The following is a 19,895-nucleotide window of genomic DNA, read 5'->3' on the forward strand; positions in this document are numbered from 1 at the left end:
GACAGTGCTACTATCCTGCATATATCTATAAATATATACAAAAAATATATATGTTACACATACACAACCAGCTCATTACACGAAGAAAAGAACCACGAGACAACAGACTACGGTGTAAAAAAAACGAAACTACCAAACCGCAAAGCTGTATATTGTTGCTGCTGTACATTCATGTACTTCTTCCCTCCCCACACATGCATAAATGTATTTATGTTTAAAAAAAACTATTTATATGTTTATAAAAAGAGATATTTATAATATGTTTTATTTATGTAACATTTTGAAAATGGATGCAAACTGCAGGTCTTTGTTTGTATTCTGTTCGTAACTTTTTTTTCCGTTTGTCTCCAATAGTTGTAAATGTTTTCAAAATGATAAAAGAACATTCCATGTGCACTTAAAAGTGTCCTTTTAACTTTTTGCTACCATTACAACAGTTTAGTTGGTGTATTCTAGCAGAACTTAGAGAGGCATGTATGCACTATCTGCTAAATGTATTGCAAATCATCTGTGCATGTCTGACAAGATATGTATTTATAGGATGGTGTTACAAGGGGTCAAATTAACTTTGAAAATGTGACAACATTATTACCTTACAAACAAGTTACTATCCATTTTATAGGAGAAGTATTGTAGTTGAATACAATAGCCAGACTTTAGCAGGTTTGGATATGGAACATTACCCACACCTATAAAATCTCTACAGAATCCCTTTCCCACATGTATTTGATGAGTGAAACGATCCAGAATGTGAGGCTCAAACCAAGTACCTATAATAGCTCTTTACATTACACACAATTTGGACTAGACCTGCAGTACAAACAGTCAACAACAAATCATTTATGTGCCAGCCAGGGCCTTAAAGTCATATTGTTTGATTATAGAGACAACTGAAACTAAGGTTTTGCTTTACTGCAGAGAAGTCACAAGTTGTGGCATTGAGTGAAAAGGAATAAACAGACGGCATTGAGAAAAGGCTTTTCACCACTAGAGGGCAGAGCCATGCTGAGAAAAACACGTGGCGACCAGAGACACCTGTTACTCCCTTATAAAGTCTATAATACACTTCCAAATGTATGTTTGGAGCGCATTTTTTTTATGTTTACAGTATGCAACTAATGACAAATCTATACATAAGATGCTTTGCAGTAAAGCACATGGTCAATATCTACACCATCACTGCAGCCACGTTGTAAACTTCATTAGCATTGAAAGCCACTTTGTAGGCCTACAGACAATAGCTTGTGGCCTTGCAAAGGTAAATGAGTAACGCCCTGATACCTTGTCACATGAGTGACCTCTTGGCATGGAGCATCGAGTACAATGCATGGTTAGTTAGCATTTCCCTTCCCAACTAACTGCCCCAGGTATTTGAAAGGTTTAACAAAACTTAAGTTACTATGAAACTCTTTGGGACCATGGATGCATTGCACGTTTTGGACATGGACAATATGCCGGGAAGTAGATTATCTGATGGCCAAATATTACTAAAATGCAGAAATGTCTCCACCTTCAGGAAATTGTGTGACCCTCTGCCATTTATCAACTGAGATAAACAGTCAAATGAGGAAAAGAGCAGTAGCAATAAAACATGTTTAATAATGGAGCAAGCCTGCCGTAGAATTACTTTATTTACAAAGTCTCACTACACATGCTTGAACGTAATGTTTTTACACACAACCATATCAAATTATATAGACAAATATGATCACCTATTCAAGTGTTCTAAGGGCAGTTCAGTCATCATGTACGGCGAAAAATACCTCCAAACTTGATTAAAACTAATTGAAAGTTATTTTCGTTTAACAGTGTTCTCACTTCCCCTTAAAATAATTTAAGGTGGAAAAATGAAAATACATTGAAATAAAACCACACCGCAGCGAGCGGAAGACGCTTTTGGGCTCAGGGGGCCCATATTTGGCACCCGGAGACGCCTGGTCGTCGCCATGACAACGACGGCCGCTCCGTTCCATTATTTGGCTAGCACCGCAAAATGCATTTAAAATAATTGGATAATTATAATAATAATAATACATAAAATGTATATAGCGCTCTAAGACGCTTGATATATGAAGTATCCTCTGATCTAAAAACCTATCTGAATTAGAATAATTACAAAAAAACGATTGGTTTGGGCGCTTAGGTAATAGACGTCGGGCATTTAAAAAGCAAAGATTTGATAAATAATTGTGTTGTGTGAAAATAATGATCTTCACAATCCAAAACCAGTAGAATAGCTATTACTGTAAGCCGAGGTTATGCAGGAGTCAACAACAAAAAACGTAAAACAGTCCCAGGCTCTTGCATTAGCCATTGAGAATAACATTGGTTTTCTCGTGTGTGATGAAAATAACTGAAGACACGTGAAGATCCATAATAATGTTTAATGTTTTTTGGTTTGCTGAGGAGATTTACATTTCACTCCCAGAGACGACCTAAGCTCCGCCTATAAAACACGATAACATTCTTTATTAACACCAAAGGGGTGTGCAAAGTGCAAAAGATGCATGATAAAAATGCATATTTTGAAGCATCCAAACATAAAAAACTGACCTATGATTAATGGGTTATTGCGTTTTCGCTTAACATTGAAACTCAATGAATGCAGCAAGAGTAAGTTTTTTTGCACTTCCAATCAATTTAATTTATTAATTTTAATAATAAACTGGTGACAAGTCGAGGTCCTCGAGGACGCGCTCCCTCATTATGACGTTAGGGTTAGTAACAGAACTCAAAGGCAACATAAGCCGGCCGGAACCAGATTTTTCTCGATTCTTCTTGAACCTCTCGAGCGACAGGTAGGCAAATATCCTCATCGAGTAAAATTATTATCAATTATTGAATATTATGGTATTTCAATATCCTATAACTAACTCATAATAGTGGTATCATGTTGTCGGGTGTATGCTTTGTGTCATGCGATATGATATGTTCAATAAAAGTTGCACAACAGTCGGACAGACGAAGTTTCTTCAGAGTTGTCATCTCGTCCTTCGTCCGTAACCATAATCCTAAATGTTTCGCCCTCTCCTTTCCCACAGGCTAGAATTCTTGAATTTACCTCAAATTCAATTTCAACGATGGAGAACTACGAAGTATTGGGAATTCTTGGCGCCGGGGGCTTCGGCCAGGTCGTCAAGTGCAAACACGTCTCTTCTGGTGACATCTACGCCATGAAGAGATTCAGTCCAATGGATGACATGGAGTACATCTTTCAGAGGGAACTCGCGCCTCTGTCGGTAAGGATCTCTAGCCCCACCTAGTGTTAGGGGCCTCAACTACAGACCGTAGTGGGGGCCCCACCTAGTGTTAGGGGCCTCTACAAAGCGTAGAGGGGGCGCCACCTAGTGTTAGGGGCCTCACCTACAGACTGTAGTGGGTCAGACTTTTGAAAGCAACCCTAAAATATAATATTATAATATTATATTTCTCTCTGCCTGTGTATGTGATTTATGTGATTTATATATGTATGTATATATTACTGTTCGCAATGAGACCTGAATCTCGAAATTATTTGAGCATATGTGTAGCATATATGCAGGGGCGTAGCCTCATGGGGGCCAGGGGGGGCTACGGCCCCCCTGGTCAGAGGTTGCCCCCCCCCCCCGAATATGAAAATAAATAAATAAATCCTGAACGGAAACAGTCTAAGATGAAATATATGGACTATTTTATTGACAATCAAGTGCCACCCCAAATATAAGACTGGTCCGAGCTGGCCACCACACAAATAATATCCTGGCTACGCCCCTTCATATATGTAGTATATGTATAGCATTTACATAAGAGTTGTTGCATCGTATACATGCAAGAGTTCTGAATGAGAAGATGACTGAATCCAGAGCTCACCAACACCTGCGCCACCTCTCCCTGGTGAACAGGTGTTGAAGCACGAGAACATCGTGGTGCTGCTGGAGGTGTTCACCCACCAGGGCAACCTGATGGCCATCTTCGAGCTGCTGGAACGCAGCATCATGGATGAGCTGGATCAGAAGCAGCGCGCCCTTGACAGCCTGGTCATCCGGAAGTACACCTTCCAGATGCTGAGGGCCTTGGAGTTCGTTCACAGTCACCACGTAAATATGTACTCCTAATCAACTTAATGCAAGAGGCCCAAAATCCAAGCAACATTTTTTTTTTTACTTCAAAACGTTCTGATTGTTGTTTCAACCAGATGATCCACCGAGACGTCAAGCCCGACAACGTGCTGGTGTCGCGTTCGGGAGTGGTCAAGCTGGCGGACTTCGGCTGTGCGCGGCTGTCGGGCGGTGCTTCCCTGCCGCGGACGTCCTGTGAAGGCACGCTGTGGTTCATGGCACCGGAGGTCCTGGTGAAGGATCCCAGCTACACCACGTGAGCATATTCAAGCGGAGGGCACTCGACTACAGCTGTACGGCCCTGGTTGGTTTGAGCTGCGTTTAGCACTGCTACTACATCGTGGTGTGTTCTGCTTCTTCTTTTAGATCTGTTGATGTGTGGGCCCTTGGATGCACCATCGCATTCATGGCCACTGGGAAGCCCTTCCTCATGGGTACCACAGTAAGGTGTCAGATCGAGGAGGTGATCATGAAAGTGGGTGAGTACTCCCCCCTCCTTTATTATTCATCAGGTACTGTTGCAACCCTCTTTAGTATGACTCAAAGATTACCCCCACAGGCAGTTGGCCTACATTGTTGTTCCAACTCCCCAGACGTACAATACAAACTATATATTCATGATGCAATAAGTGTCTTGTGCCTGGACTTGCACTCTTTTGCTGGAATGTTCTAACCCCCACATTTCCCCACCAGGGCCTCTCACTGACCACCAAGAGCAGCAGTATTATGCCTACCAGAGATTCCCGGTGGAGCCACTGCCCAAAGGGAATCCTCCCAGCGACCTGTTTGAGAAGTACAACACCTCAGAGCCCCTGCTGACTCAACTCATGGAGGTAAGCGGGGTGTTTGTAGCTGCACAGCCTACACACATTATAATAATCATAATCAATTTAATTTATAACGCACTTTACGTCAACTTAATGACCTCAAAGTGCTACAATGCACATTAAAAGAAATACAACATAAAAGACTGACTAGATTAAAAAGAAAAAATAACAGAAAAAAAAGAATCGTTTAAAATAGCAGTTAGCCAAAGCCTTTTCTAAAAAAGATGGGGTTTTAGGCCTTTTTTTTTTAAAAGAATCCACAGTCTGTGGGGCCCTTAGATGGTCAGGGAGAGCATTCCACAGACTTGGTGCAGCTGAGCCGAAGGCGCGATCGCCCATAATTCTGAGCCTCGTCCTCGGATGCTGGAGGAGGTTGGCCCGTCCAGAGCGGAGATGGTGGGAGGGGGAATGGAATGGGCTGCTCATGGCTTTAGTTAACCAGTACCCACTGACACCATTCCGTCTTTCATCGGAGTCGAGGAGACGCTGTCACAGAGAACCTGTCAGTGTGGACCTTACATGTTGTAACCGTGTTTTCATTTGTCTCCCCAGGAGATAACTCTTTGTTCTGTGTGTACGTTTCAGCTATGTCTGGCGATGGATCCAGTGGACAGGTGGAGCTGCTCCCAGATGCTTGGACACCCCTACTTCACGGCTGATCATTTCCACGAGAGGTGAGACATCTTATGGGTCCTCTGTGCATAGTGAGGGTAAAGTGGGTAGGTTAGTGAACAAATGTTGGTTATCTAGGTCATTGTTTTTTCAGTTTATCGTATAATAGTTCTAATATGGGCTGTCTCCCTGGTTTCATACCAGGTGTTGCATTAATGTTTCTGTTATCACCTGTGTAGCTTCAGCAAGGAGCTCAAGGAGATGGTCGACCAGGATCAGTCCGCTGCCCTCATGGTCGATCCGGATCAGTCCGCTGCCCTCGTGATCGATCCGGATCAGTCCGCTGCCCTCATGGTCGATCCGGGTCAGTCCGCTGCCCTCATGGTCGACCAGGATCAGTCCGCTGCCCTCATGGTCGACCCGGATCAGTCTGACGCCCTCATGGTCGACCCGGATCAGTCCGCTGCCCTCATGGTCGACCCGGATCAGTCTGACGCCCTCATGGTCGACCCGGATCAGTCCGCTGCCCTCATGGTCGATCAGGGTCAGTCTGACGCCCTCATGGTCGACCCGGATCAGTCTGACGCCCTCATGGTCGACCCGGATCAGTCCGCTGCCCTCATGGTCGATCAGGGTCAGTCTGACGCCCTCATGGTCGACCCGGATCAGTCCGCCGCCTTCATGGTCGACCAGGATCATCCTGAGAACCCAGGGTCTCTACCGGACCTGTCCTCAGCTACCCAAGTAAGACTCGGCATAAACACAGCCAAACACAGCTTTTCAGGAGAAATATTCAAGTGTGTTTTCATTCTTTAAAACTGTTGTCCCGTTCTTTAGCAGCCACCATCAGGAATGCCAGTGGAGGAAGAGCGCTGCAGTCCTGATGTGAAGAACGCCTGGGATGGCGATGACGAGGACACGGGGATGGGCGGATGCTTCCCTTGTGAGTTACCCTTACCCTAACCCTTGTTGTGTTGCAGTTGATAACCTACAACGCAACAACTACAATTTATATTTTCAGGGTTTAACAATTTTCCACTCAAATACACTTTGAGTTGAATGGATTGATATTGTAGACGGGTTGTCAATGAGATACATGTGCAGATGGTGACCATGTCGGTCCCACTTTATCATCCCAGGGACTCGGCGGAAGGACAAGAAGGAGAAACCCAAGGGGAAGGGGATAAGAAACATTCTCAGAAGCGCCGTCGGAGCATTCCGGCGCCAGTTCCTCTCCAGAGTCGCCCCGATGGTGTAGGCAGGGGGGGGGGGTGGGGGGCAGGTTAGGGGGGTCCAGCATGCCAGGTGACAGGACAGTCGAGGCGGAGAGGAGGCGGGGCTCGTCCTCACCCCAGGCTTCCTGAGAAGTGCTGATTGGAAGATCGGACGCTACTACGGGCAGGTAGGACGAGAGGTGAAGGCACGCTCTGGTACATGGCAGCACAGCCAGGGATCAGATGGAGGAGGTTATCACGAGGGTGCATAATTAGTCCTCCCCACTTTGTTATTTAAGTTATTATCTACTGTTATGACTCTTTTTAGCTTTACGCAAAGATTGACCACACTGGCAGCTGGCCTACATTTGCAGTGTTTATAATGTTTTCTATATCAAAATAGACTGATGGCTACAGCTAACGTCTAACGCTGGTTATGCAATTAGCTAATTTGAAACCACATTTCTATCAAAAATAATTAATATTGTCACAAACATATTCAAACAGGACTGACTACCAGCACATACTAAAGACATACTTACACTCCAAAATATATATATTCATGATGCAATGTGTGTATTCTTCCTAGACGTTCACTCCTTCTTACTTGCAATTTTTCTGTTGTTTCATCCAAATAGATGAACAGTGAAGAGCACCGCAGAGACTCTGCCCGAACCCTCCGAGACCCCGTCAGCCGTCCCTTCAAACGCCCTTCCTGAACGGCTCCGCCTACGTTGCCGGCGTCCTGAACGGGCTCCGCCTACGTTGCGAACGCTGCAGTCCTTTGGTGGAGAACGCCTGGGATGGCGGTGACGAGGACATGGTGCCGAGTGGATGCTTGCCGTGTGAGTGACCCTAATCCTGAACCGCGTTGTGTGGCAGGTGATACCCATTCATATTTTCACTGGGTAACATTTTTCAGCTCCAATCCACTTTTAGTTAAATGGGACTATTATTGTTGAAGTGTATTTTCTCGCTTCTTCTTGTCCAATGAGACACATGTGCAGATGTTGACCATGTTGGTCCCACTTTATCTTCCCAGGGACTAGGCTCCGTCTACTTGGCTGGCCTCCTTAACGGCTCATCCTACGTGGCCGGCCACCGGAATGGCTCCACCTACGTGGCCGCACCCCCCCGTAACGGCTCCTCCTACTTGGCGTGCCCCCTGAATGCCTCCTCCCAGGTCATCAACCCACTGAACGGCTCCGTCGCCGTGTGAGGATCGATCCAGTGGACGGGTGGAGCTGCTCCAAGCTGCTGGGACACCCCTACTTCAGAGCAGATCGTCTCCATGAGAGGTGAGACATCTCCGCCATGGGTCCTTATGGCAAAGTGTGCAGACGGAGGGCAAAGAGGGTGGGTTAGTGAACAGATTATCGCTTATCTTAATCATTGTTTTTGTAGTAGTCGTATAATAGTTGTAATATGGGCTCCCTGCTTTCGTAACAAGTGTTGCATTAATGTTTCTGTTATCACCTGTGTAGCTTCAGCAAGGAGCTCAAGGAGATGATCGACCAGGATCAGTCCATGGTCGATGAGCACCTAGGGAGTCACGAAACGGGCACTCTGCCGGACTGGTCCTCAGCTACCCCAGTACGACCAGCGTTCTCCTGCGATGGAGATCGCTGAGGAAGGCGATGACGAGGACATGGTTATGGGTGGATGCTTCCCGCGTGAGTAACCCTTACCCCAACAATTGTTGTGTTGCAGTTGAATGGACTGATATTGTTGAAGTGTACATGTTCTTCAATGAGATACATGTGCAGATGTTGACCATGTTAGTCCAACTTTATCTTCCCAGGGACTAGGCTCCGCCTACTCTGCTGTCCCCCTGAACGGCACCGCCTACCTGGCCGGCCTCCTGAACGGCTCCTCCTACTGCCTCTACCTCCTGAACGGCTCCTCCTACTTCCTCTACCTCCTGAACGGCCCCTTCTACTTCCGCTACCTCCTGAACGGCTCCTCCTAGGTGGCTGGCCTCGAAAACGGCTACTCCTACGTCGTCAGCCTCCAGAACGGCTCCGCCTACTTGGCCAGCCCCCTGAATGGCTCCGCCCATATAGCCGGCCTCTAGAACGGCTCCTCCTCCGTCCTCTACCTCCTGATAGGCTCCGCCTACCTCCTGAACGGCTCCGCCTCCGTCCTCTACCTCCTGATAGGCTCCGCCTCCGTCCTCTAACTCCTGAACGGCTCCACCTCCGTCCTCTACCTCCGTAAGGCTCCGCCTCCGTCCTCTACCTGGTTTATGGCTCCAGAGGTCCTGGTCAAGGATCCCAGCAGCACGTACCTCCTGAACGGCTCCGCCTCCGTCCTCTACCTCCTGAACGGCTCTGCCTCCGTCCACTACCTCCTGATAGGCTCCTCCTCAGTCCTCTACCTCCTGATAGGCTCCGCCTCCGTCTTCTACCTCCTGAACGGCTCCGCCTCCGTCCTCTACCTCCTGATAGGCTCCTCCTCCGTCCTCTACCTCCTGATAGGCTCCGCCTCCGTCCTCTACCTCCTGAACGGCTCCGCCTCCGTCCTCTACCTCCTGATAGGCTCCGCCTCCGCCCTCTACCTCCTGATAGGCTCCGCCTCCGTCCTCTACCTCCTGATAGGCTCCGCCTCCGTCCTCTACCTCCTGATAGGCTCCTCCTCCGTCCTCTACCTCCTGAACTGCTCCTCCTACGAAGCCGGCCTCCTGCAAGGCTCCGCCTCCGTCCTCTCCCTCCTGAACGGCTCCGCCTACGTTCTCTACCTCCTGAACGGCGCCTCCGTCCTCTACCTGGTTTATGGCTCCAGAGGTCCTGGTCAAGGATCCCAGCAGCACGTACCTCCTGAACGGCTCCGCCTCCGTCCTCTACCTCCTGAACGGCTCTGCCTCCGTCCACTACCTCCTGATAGGCTCCTCCTCAGTCCTCTACCTCCTGATAGGCTCCGCCTCCGTCTTCTACCTCCTGAACGGCTCCGCCTCCGTCCTCTACCTCCTGAACGGCTCCGCCTCCGCCCTCTACCTCCTGATAGGCTCCGCCTCCGTCCTCTACCTCCTGATAGGCTCCGCCTCCGTCCTCTACCTCCTGATAGGCTCCTCCTCCGTCCTCTACCTCCTGAACTGCTCCTCCTACGAAGCCGGCCTCCTGCAAGGCTCCGCCTCCGTCCTCTCCCTCCTGAACGGCTCCGCCTACGTTCTCTACCTCCTGAACGGCTCCTCCTCCGTCCTCTACCTCCTGATAGGCTCCGCCTCCGTCCTCTACCTCCTGATAGGCTCCGCCTCCCATCCTCTACCTCCTGAACTGCTCCGCCTCCGTCCTCTACCTCCTGAACGGCTTCGCCTCCGTCCTCTACCTCCTGATAGGCTCCTCCTATGTCGCCGGTCCCCAGAGCTATCCCGGCCACCTTTCCTGTCTCCAATTCATCCTCCAGAGCGGCTTTGCATGTAAGCTGGCCTTTTTTGCAACAGGCTACAGACATTCACCAACCGCTGCCTACGACACCTCCTGGGAAATCTATTGGCCCAACACCTTCTCAAATGCCACCCTAACAATGGAAAACCAAATCAGGAGGAGGGGGAAGGGGGGAATGCCTAGAACCACCTGGAGAAGAAGCCCTGAACAGGATCGAAGGGCGAAAGGGCTGGCTTGGCAACAACTGAATGGGAAGTCACAAGAATGGAGAGGGTAGAGGGGATTCATCGATGGCCTGTACTCCCAAGGGAGCTTAAAGGCCTAACCTACTGACCAAGAGGCTGCTAAAGGAATCAGGAATGACTGCTGACTGTGGTCATTACATATCTGACTTTTATACTGTGATTATAGAGTGACAGAAAATCTTATATAGGACTATTTGAGGAAGAACAAAAAAGCAAGGCTTGATTGCAATTTATAGTACAAATGACTGCCTGGTGGGATTAAGTATCATCAAGTGGGCGTGACAGATTTCCTCAAATTGCCTAGGCCTACACAAAGAGGTTTCATCTTTAAACATGTAGTGCAAAAAAGCATGATTTAAAATGTATTTGACATTGAGTGCAGAAACCCTTTATATCAGAAGGAAAATTAATCCAACTAATGGAGATGGCTTTTGATTATGGTGCCAATCACTTTACTTGTGTAATTGTAAAAAAAAATATATATAGCCTATATACGAAAGTTAAATCAAACCTTTTTCCCTTTTGATGTTGTCTAATTGCAACAAATGAAGTAAAACTAGTCCTAGACTAGTCCTACGCATGCTTATGCACGCCCACATGGTTGATGGCCGCGTACACCCAGCGAAACCACGTGTTGGAGGTAAACAGCTGTTATTGGTGACGAACAAGAACCTGAACTGAAAAAAATGATTGGGGATAGATGTTGGTATATGAAGGCAATATCCTGAAGCGGTCTTTACACATATTAACGAATGAGCATATCAAAATGTGCCGGAAAAGTCGCTGCATCGTAATGAAGTTAACTGGGCTTTATATTCGAAATGTAATGTATACAAATCAAAAACTCATGTGTTCGCCATGCAGCAGACCTAGGGGTCTGCGCACAGTGCGCAGGCATGTGGCCGAGATGTCATTGGAGGGAAACGCGGTGTGGGCGGGGTTTGGGGAACGCGCTGAGATCAAGCGTGTCTCCGGACTTTCTGTCTTGCTATTTGAAAGCCCAACGGGGACCACGTGCATTCACCTTAACCCATATAGTCACATGACTCTTTGCCAAAGCCCACAGCAAGAGGTTCATTCATTAAACATGTGGCACAAAAAGCATGGATTTAAAATGTATTTGACAGTGAGTGAAGAAACCCTTTATAACAGAAGGACATGCTGGAAGAAACTAATGGAGATGGCTTTTAATTATGGTGTAATTTACTTTACTTGTGTAATTGTATATTTATTTGAAAGTTTAATAAAACTATTCTATTTTAATGTTGATTGATGTTTTATTGTTACAAATGGTGCCTGGTACAAAAAGGTGGAGACGACCAGCTCATCGGCAGAGTTGGTTAGTTAGGGGTCTTGCTCAGGCACAGTGACTGAACGCTCATATAGCAGGAGCCGGGAATCGAACTAGCAACCTTCCGGTTTTCAGCCAACCTGATCTACTTCCTGAACCACATGCATGCATCCCGGCACATGCTTGAAACACATCGATTATGCACATGGTTGATGGTCGCCAGCAAACCACGTGGTGGAAGTAAACAGCTGTTATTGATGACGAACAAGAACCTGAATTAAGAAAAGGATTGTTGAGATGTTGCTATATGAAGGCAATATCATGTAGCGCTTATTACACATATCAACGAATGTGCATATCAAAATGTGCCGGAAAAGTCGTTGCATCGTCAAATTCTAACTGGGCTTTATATGTATGTATTTAAAAATAGTAATGCATATAAATTAAAGCATGTGTTCCCCATGCAGGCGGACCTAGGGGCAATGACACCAAATGCGCAGGCATGTGTGCGAGATGTGATTCGAGGAGAACGCGGTGTGGGCGGGGTTTTGGGAGCGCGCTGAGAGCAGGGCAGTACTAAGCGCGTCTCCGGACTTTCTGTCTTTCTATCTGAATGCCCAACGAAGATAGCAGTACCACGTGCATTCATCTCAACCCGTATAGTCACTATCTCCAAGTAAATTACTAAAGGATCAACATGGTGAAGTTAGCAGCAAAGGTAAGGCTTATTCCAGCTATTGATTTATCATTTATTTTGATATTTTTTTAATGGGTTAATGCTGTGGGTTACGCTTGCAAAGAACGGCCTTGTCCCTTAAGTTAATGCGTTGTGCAGTTTTTAAAAATCTAAATCAGGGCATAGACATTTTGGCTGTAACTATTGTAATAATATAGTGAGTGTAATAGGAAATAATGTATCGACGTGTGTATAGTTATAGTGATGTACCGTGGTCCAAAGAGGCGCTTACCACTGCTCGAAAACGACAATGAGGCCATAACGCACATTGAATGTGAGCACTTTAACATGGCCCGATCAGCCATGTTGGATTTGATTTCCCCCTTCGTGCTCCGCCAGGCCCTTACTCCGCCGGCCCCGCAAAATGGCCTACCTGCGTTCCGTCGACGTAGGGGTTTTTAGCTTAAAGTCCCTTAACCCCCGGACGGCTATGATGTTTTGATACAAATATGACTGGTGTCGTCTTCCTTTATCACCGTTGTTATAATACCGTTATTGTATTGTAATAAACGACACGTGTTGGACGGCCTGCTATTAGCACTAGCATCATGTACCTACGGAATACAACCTTTTCCTTCCGGATAAAATCATTATCTTAATCTGGCATACTAATTAAACGTGGCCCATGGTTTGTGATGGCGTTTGTGCATTTAATTCATTATAGAGGTGTGGCGGTTGTTGGTGCAGATTTAAATGACACTGAAAGTCGCCATCCCTCGTGTGTGTTTTTAAAACGCCTGGCGAGCTAACATGCTAGTTAGCTCAGGGTCCCCGTGTGCTCCACGTGGGTCTGGCGCGTGCGCCGAATGTCAGCGGCGCACCTGGAACTACATCTCGGCCAGGCCAAGAAGCACCATTAAGCCCCTTCTGTATTTATTCACTTTAATGTCTTTTTTTATTGTTCATAAAGACTTAATTTCGTGTATTCTTTGACTACAGGCCGCTAAAAAGGCAACACCAAAGAAGAAGGCACCCCCGCCGCCAAAGGAGGTGGAAGAGTCCAGCGAGGAAGAGGAGAGCAGCGAGGAGGAAGCGGTAAGCAGTGGGATTTTGATAGGTTTCCGGTTAAATTTGTTTATCCATGTTTTTGACATGACGAAGCAGATTTATTTTTAACACTTCCCCTTCCAACCCAGGCTCCTCCACCAAAGGCAGTGAAGAAAACCCCAGTCAAAGCAACCCCAGCTAAAAATGGCAAAGCAGCCCCCAAAGTAGAAGTCGAGGAGGATGATGACGAAGAGGAATCTGGTAAATAATTAATATTGACATATATTTTGAAGTGAAGTGCCCTTTGACTTTGAGGCTGATTTTAATCAATGCATCTCCATTAACAATGAATTTTACTTCTGTAGAGTCAGAAGAGGAGGCCCCCCCACCCAAGAAGACCCCAGTGAAGGCCAAAGCCGCCCCTGCAAAGAAGGAGGAATCTTCAGAGGAGGATGATGAGGAAGATGGTAAGCACTCATTCATGATCTCCTTGTACCGTCCGGATGTGAAGCACTTAAAGGGTGGATTTAGGATCGATGTCTGTTGGGCGCTTGCATACCATTGTAATATAAGTTACCCCCTCCATTTCTTGGCATACATGCTGTTGCTCAGTACTCGTGTATGTATGTTTGGAGGTAGAATAAAGCCAATGCTATGTCTTCGGTGCCGGCGTTGTCTCGTATGCCGGTTCTATCCTCAATCGCTGGTACATTCTATGCCCCGCACCTCGGATGTAAATTGTGACGATGACAATGAGCCCATTGACTCATCAAAAACCCCGACGTTCTAGATGAGTCCGAGGAAGAGGCCCCACCACCAAAGAAGGCCGCCGCGAAGCCAGCCGCCAAGGCAGCCCCCGCTGCCGAGGAGTCTGAGGAAGACGACGAGGAGGATGGTGTGTATTCATTCTCATTTAAGGACATTTGTAGTGAGGAATATCTCTGCCCGCTGATACCTGCATGTGATGAACAACAAAGGGACTTAATTCTGACTGTCTGTGAAGTCAACCACTTTGAGTATTCTGACATTCTCTCGCTGGCAGAGTAAATGTTTGCCCGTCTGGGTTAATGGGTTACTAACCTGAGCCGCCATTTTACCCCTCAGAATCCGAGGAGGAGATGGATACCGCTCCAGCCCCCGCCAAGGCCAAGAAGGCTGGCATGGTGAAGGCCAAGGAGGAGTCTGAGGAAGAGGAGGATGATGATGAGGAAGATGACGATGAAGATGATGACGAAGAGGGTGAGTTTATGGCGTGGCTGCAAATGAAAGACCACAGCTTAGTCCCCATTCATAGGATCAGTGGGGCTGAAGCTGAAATACACAAGTGGTTATCTAGGCACTTCTGCCGTGTTCTCTTGATGCCTACTGGGAGGACTATGCAGGACAATATCTCTAAATTTAACGTTTTGTTTTGCAGAAACGCCAGCAGCTGGCAAAAGAAAGGGAGACAACAAAAAGGAAACGCCACCTGCCAAGAAGGTCAAGGCAACAGAAGGAGAACGTAAGACTGAATCCCACACTTTTTTTATTGCTATCACATGACAACCAGTGATGATCACAAGGGACTTAATACTGATATCTTTGATGTCACCTTTTATAAAATGTTCTGAGTCTTGTCGGGACTCTCTTAACCCCTCAACCACACGCAAACCAAGCTGACTTTCGCCGTTTCCTTCCTCTGCAGCCTTCTGCCTCTTCGTGGGGAACTTGAATTCAGAGAAGGAGTTCGACGAGCTCAAGGAAGCCCTGAGGACATTCTTCTCAAAGAAGAGCCTGGAGGTCGCCGACGTCAGGATAGGTGCCTCCAAGTACGTATGAGTCAGCATGTGGGAAGGGGTGTGTAACAGCCCCCCGACTGCAGGGGGCGCTGTTGAAACAAAATTAATTATTTTCCCTCCATTTCTTGGCATACACGTGGTTGCTCAGTACTCGTGTTTGTATGTTTGGAGGTAGAATAAAGCCAATGCTATGTCTTCGGTGCCGGCGTTGTCTCGTATGCCGGTTCTATCCTCAATCGCTGGTACATTCTTAGACGGCCACGGAACTCGTAGAACGGTGGCTAGTATGTGTAATTTCACCTCATTTAACATGAGCTTAGACTCGTCTTCCATAGTATAGCTGGAGCATTGGTGTTTTCCCGACGCCTTCTTAAACGTGATCTGTATCCAGAAGCGGTGTATTGATGGTTTGTTGTCTTGCTCTTAACAGGCGGTTCGGGTATGTGGAATTCAACTCTGAGGAGGACATGCAGAAGGCCATGGAGTTGAGCGGCAAGAAAGTGCTGGGTCAGGAGATCAAGCTAGACAAAGCCCGCAGCAAAGAAGCAGGCCCCAATGACAAAAAAGGTAACGGTTCATGGTTCAACACTACTGGGTTTATATGAAGGACTGTTGAATCTGTATAAATGTCGTGCCCTCCATTTCTTGGCATACACGTGGTTGTTTAGTACTCGTGTTTGTATGTTTGGAGGTAGAATAGAGCCAATGCTATGTCTTCGGTGCCGGCGTCGTCTCGTACGCTGGTTCTATCCTCAATCGCTGGTACATTCTAAGGCCAGGGAACTCGTAGAACCGTCTGGTCCTCTAGTGTTGATGCCTTTTGGGAAAGCCTGAATTAGTGTTACAGAAAAGGTTTGCTGACTTGCCGTTCTGTCCTTTCAGATAGGGACTCACGGACACTGTTCGTGAAGAACCTTCCCTTCCACTGTACGGCTGACGACCTGAAGGAGGGCTTTGAGAGTGCCGTTGACATCAGAGTACCCGAAGGCCAGTCAGGTGGAAACAGAGGGTGAGTCCGTCCTCAAAGGACTCTTGTTTTATTTATTGACCATGTGGTGAAGAGAACCAATCCCGCCCCTCCATTTCTTGGCATACATGCTGTCGCTCAGTACTCGTGTATGTATGTTTGGAGGTAGAATAAAGCCAATGCTATGTCTTCGGTGCCGGCGTTGTCTCGTATGCCGGTTCTATCCTCAATCGCTGGTACATTCTCGGCTTAAGAGTTGAGATCAGTTTGACACGGTATAGTGTGTGTAGACTTTCAAATGTCTAACCTGGCATCCTTTTGTTGACAGAATCGCTTACATCGAGTTCAAGACAGAGGCGGAGGCCGACAGGATGCTGGAAGTATCCCAGGGCGCGGAGGTCCAGGGACGCACCATCACAGTCGACTTCGTCGGAGACAAGAGCCAGAGGGGCAAGATGGGAGCCCCAGGTACGCATTTCAAGTGGTTTGGCCCCTTGACTCAAATGAGCCTCTTGGGGTAGATGGCAGCCTGAGCTGGTCCCTTGTGGGTTCCGGACCCCTTAACCCCACGGTGCTAACAGGCTTGTTCCCTTTCTCAGGTGGAGCTGGAGGAGCCGCACCATGCAAAACCCTGATGGTCAACAATCTTTCGTTCAACGCCACAGAAGAGGCACTTCAAGCGACGTTCGAGAAGGCCACATCAATTAGGATTCCCCAGAACAACGGCAAACCCAAGGGGTAAGGCCAATTCAAAATAGTTGTCTTGGCATAACTGAACTGAACATGTGAGGCAGCGCATTACACGCTGGTGCCACCACCTGCAGGGGGCGCTGTTGACTGAATTATTTCTTTTCCCTCCATTTCTTGGCATACACGTGGTTGCTTAGTACTCGTGTTTGTATGTTTGGAGGTAGAATAAAGCCAATGCTATGTCTTCGGTGCCGGCCTTGTCTCGTATGCCGGTTCTATCCTCAATCGCTGGTACATTCTTAGACGGCCAGGGAACTCGTAGAACGGTGGACTGAGTTAGTTTAATTCGAAAGCGCGCAAGTCAAACTAGTTGTCTTGCATGCTTAACAGAACAGAAGTGTACATAGGAAAAATAAATCGTAAATCCTTTATGACGTTGAATGATTTAGTGCCATGTCTCCCGGAGGCTCTTATTAGATTGTAACTTACTAATACGTTTGACTCTTTTCCCTGTGCAGCTTCGCCTTTGTGGACTTTGAGAACATGGAGGATGCAAAGGCAGCCCTGGAGGAGTTCAACAACACAGACATTGAGGGGCGCTCGGTCCGACTGGAGTTCTGCCAAAGCAGAGACGGAGGCCAAGCCAAATCAGGTACATTACTTAAATCAGGATTTTGGGAAAATCTCAGGAGATTGGGATTAAAGCTAGTGTTGGTGTAGCAGCCAGAGTCAGGGCTTGTAGTTGACAATCTTTGGTTGCTGAAATTCAATTAGACAAATTACCTAAAATGCTTCTAAAACGAACTGCTTACCCTAGCTCTTAAAACGACCTCTATATGGGCTGGGTGTTCAGGCTCACATTCACATGTCTTGACCCATCATGCTGTTCTTCTACCCCCAGGTCCCACCAAAGTCCTGTTCGTCAAGGGTCTTTCTGAGGACACCACGGATGAGTCCCTGAGAGAGGCCTTCCAGGGAGCCGTGAGCTCCAGGGTGGTCACAGACAGGGAGACGGGAGCATCTAAATGGTACGTCACGGAGGCCTTTTCGCTGCCGTCTCATCTTCTCGCAACCTCCCCTCGTCAACTAATGGCGGGTCGGACTTATAAAGAGAAGTAGATCAAGTCGCATTTAATCGGGTGGCTTCCTTGTGGGAGTCACCAATGTCTGATGTGAAACAAAAATCCACAGGAACTGTTATGCTGGAAATCACTGGTCGTATTTATGTAAATCCATCTTAATGATTGATATAGATTATATTTGAATAATGGAATGTAAAAGCTATTCAGAGCTTTGATTGGTTCAACTCATTTGCAACTCGAGGTCTACGGCTGAAGCTAAACCGCCTTCTCCTCCACTCCATTAGCTTCGGCTTCGTGGACTTTGACACGGAGGACGACGCCAAGGCGGCCAAAGAGGCCATGGCGGAGGGAGAGGTGGACGGCACCAGGGTGACCCTCGACTACGCCCGGCCCAAGGGCGAGAGCGGCGGGTTCCGTGGCGGACGCGGCGGCCGTGGAGGCGGCGGCTTCGGAGGCGGACGCGGCGGCGGCGGCTTCGGGGGTCGCGGCGGCGGCGGCTTCGGCGGACGCGGCGGCGGCGGCCGTGGAAGGGGCGGAGATAGAGGCGGCCGAGGCTTCGGAGGTCGCGGCGGCGGCGGATTCGGAGGTAAGCTCGGAACATGAACTATTGACTCGGGACCTGATACAAAGATTTATTTTTAAATGATAATGTCTAGATTGTGAGTTGACGGCGGGTTATCTATCTCCCCAGGTGGTAGAGGTCGTGGTGGCGGCGGAAGTTTCGGCGGCAAGCCCCAGGGAAAGAAGATCAAGTTTGATGACTAAGCGTCCATTTTACTTGTTGAATGGACTCTGGTTTTCATCAGTTTTTAAGAGCCGTTGGACATTCCAGAAAGCATTGTTATATATTTAATTGTTGGTGGGCATTTCAACACCCACCCCTCCACACGCCCCTCCCTCCATGGTGGGAGGGCGGTTAGGTCTCAGTTATCGGCCTCTTTCAGCCCCCGGAAAGTTTTTGCTTTTTTTTTTGTTTTTGTTTCTTACCCCAATAGTAAGATGAGTTGCTCTCCGCAAAGTTTCCCTGCCTTTTCAGATACACCTTGTACATTAAATAAACTGTATAATTTTGTTTTACTTTTTGTGCGTGTTGTATCCCCAACGTTTTTGTTATATTTAGTTAAGCTGTAGTTGCAGGAATTTTACTGTGTAATGTGCAAGGAATTTTGTAACTGATGGAGAAGTTGGGACTTGTGATGGATGGGGGTGTATAGGCTCTTGTTGAAGAGTTTATGAATTTTCGGGCGGCAGTCAATGTGAGTCTGGGGACTAGTCCATGATATTGCGCAGATATGTAACATAAAATATTTGTAGTGCATTGACTAATTTTCCCATCTGAAAATGTAAAGGTTTTCATGTGATTAAACCCTTGTAAGTGGTGATTTTTAAATGTCTCAAGTCCTCATTGTTGTGAATAGTGTCTGACCTGATTACTTATTACTGAGCTTATTTTGCAACGTTTTTCCAGGCGTTTGTACCCTCAATTCTACCCTAGTCTTCAATAATCGGTCCAATACAAGTTGATTGCTAAGTAGTTTAGTTGAAGCAAAATGTTAGGAAATTAATCAAATATGGGTCACTTGCACGTAACTGGATCGGAAATCGCCATATGATGTGTTGCCACTAGATGGCGGTTGGTTTACTGCACTGTTGACATCGTTGCAGTTGTATATACCGCTTGGTGGTAGTACTCTACCGTCACGGTGTAAAACGACCCAGTCCGATGGATCATTCTTACTAAAACATGTTTCGAACAGATTACCCAATCCTACGATATAGACCTAGCCTCAAATGGTCAGCAACTTTGACTTACTTTAGGAGCTATTAACTTTGAATCGTTTGAAAAATATTTTAATATAAAATTCTGTCAAAATGCCAACATATGTAAAGGAGGCCTACAGCTTAGTCAAGTTGACTAAGAATTATGATTCGTAATTAGTGAAAGGCTGTTTAGATGGTATTGGATATATGGCATGATCTGTCATG

The 19,895-nt window shown here is 47.1% G+C and overlaps 3 protein-coding genes and 5 non-coding genes across 8 annotated transcripts in view; all 8 read left to right on the forward strand.

Moving 5' to 3' along the window:
- Positions 1 to 1,599, forward strand: part of nppc (natriuretic peptide C) — a 4,785-nt gene extending 3,186 nt beyond the window's left edge. The window contains exon 3 of the mRNA XM_056604036.1: positions 1 to 1,599. This exon is cut by the window's left edge and continues 132 nt beyond it. The gene's annotated coding sequence lies outside the window, so the exon portion shown is untranslated.
- Positions 1,600 to 2,967: 1,368 nt separating this feature from the next.
- LOC130393512 (cyclin-dependent kinase-like 3) lies at positions 2,968 to 4,803 on the forward strand. Its single transcript, XM_056604184.1, has 5 exons — positions 2,968 to 3,239; positions 3,882 to 4,076; positions 4,175 to 4,353; positions 4,464 to 4,580; positions 4,791 to 4,803. Exons 1-5 carry the CDS (start codon positions 3,081 to 3,083, stop codon positions 4,801 to 4,803), a joined length of 663 nt encoding a protein of 220 aa, XP_056460159.1. The 5' UTR covers positions 2,968 to 3,080.
- Positions 4,804 to 12,268: 7,465 nt separating this feature from the next.
- ncl (nucleolin) lies at positions 12,269 to 19,314 on the forward strand. The gene is made up of 16 exons (XM_056603985.1): positions 12,269 to 12,387; positions 13,345 to 13,440; positions 13,542 to 13,653; positions 13,758 to 13,859; positions 14,183 to 14,287; positions 14,497 to 14,631; positions 14,810 to 14,893; positions 15,077 to 15,200; positions 15,601 to 15,737; positions 16,053 to 16,179; positions 16,466 to 16,605; positions 16,737 to 16,875; positions 17,346 to 17,479; positions 17,729 to 17,855; positions 18,194 to 18,495; positions 18,601 to 19,314. Exons 1-16 carry the CDS (start codon positions 12,367 to 12,369, stop codon positions 18,672 to 18,674), a joined length of 1,959 nt encoding a protein of 652 aa, XP_056459960.1. The 5' UTR covers positions 12,269 to 12,366; the 3' UTR covers positions 18,675 to 19,314.
- On the forward strand, positions 13,972 to 14,106 carry LOC130396371 (small nucleolar RNA SNORA57). The gene has a single exon (XR_008899017.1). It is a non-coding gene; the product is annotated as a small nucleolar RNA SNORA57 (small nucleolar RNA).
- On the forward strand, positions 15,286 to 15,420 carry LOC130396372 (small nucleolar RNA SNORA57). The gene has a single exon (XR_008899018.1). It is a non-coding gene; the product is annotated as a small nucleolar RNA SNORA57 (small nucleolar RNA).
- LOC130396374 (small nucleolar RNA SNORA57) lies at positions 15,806 to 15,940 on the forward strand. Its single transcript, XR_008899019.1, has one exon. It is a non-coding gene; the product is annotated as a small nucleolar RNA SNORA57 (small nucleolar RNA).
- LOC130396370 (small nucleolar RNA SNORA57) lies at positions 16,247 to 16,381 on the forward strand. The gene has a single exon (XR_008899016.1). It is a non-coding gene; the product is annotated as a small nucleolar RNA SNORA57 (small nucleolar RNA).
- Positions 16,992 to 17,126, forward strand: LOC130396375 (small nucleolar RNA SNORA57). Its single transcript, XR_008899020.1, has one exon. It is a non-coding gene; the product is annotated as a small nucleolar RNA SNORA57 (small nucleolar RNA).
- Positions 19,315 to 19,895: the final 581 nt, after the last annotated feature.

This window comes from Gadus chalcogrammus, chromosome 12 (genome assembly GCF_026213295.1).
Source record: "Gadus chalcogrammus isolate NIFS_2021 chromosome 12, NIFS_Gcha_1.0, whole genome shotgun sequence".
Classification (NCBI taxonomy): Eukaryota; Metazoa; Chordata; class Actinopteri; order Gadiformes; family Gadidae; genus Gadus; species Gadus chalcogrammus.

Coding starts and splice junctions, on each gene's coding strand:
- LOC130393512 (XM_056604184.1), top strand. CDS start 3,081: ATGGAGAACTACGAAGTATTGGGAATTCTTGGCGCCGGGGGCTTCGGC. Junction 3,240..3,881: donor GGGAACTCGCGCCTCTGTCG/GTAAGGATCTCT, acceptor CCTGGTGAACAG/GTGTTGAAGCACGAGAACAT. Junction 4,354..4,463: donor AAGGATCCCAGCTACACCAC/GTGAGCATATTC, acceptor TTCTTCTTTTAG/ATCTGTTGATGTGTGGGCCC.
- ncl (XM_056603985.1), top strand. CDS start 12,367: ATGGTGAAGTTAGCAGCAAAG. Junction 14,288..14,496: donor GGAAGACGACGAGGAGGATG/GTGTGTATTCAT, acceptor TTTACCCCTCAG/AATCCGAGGAGGAGATGGAT. Junction 17,480..17,728: donor CGGAGGCCAAGCCAAATCAG/GTACATTACTTA, acceptor TTCTACCCCCAG/GTCCCACCAAAGTCCTGTTC.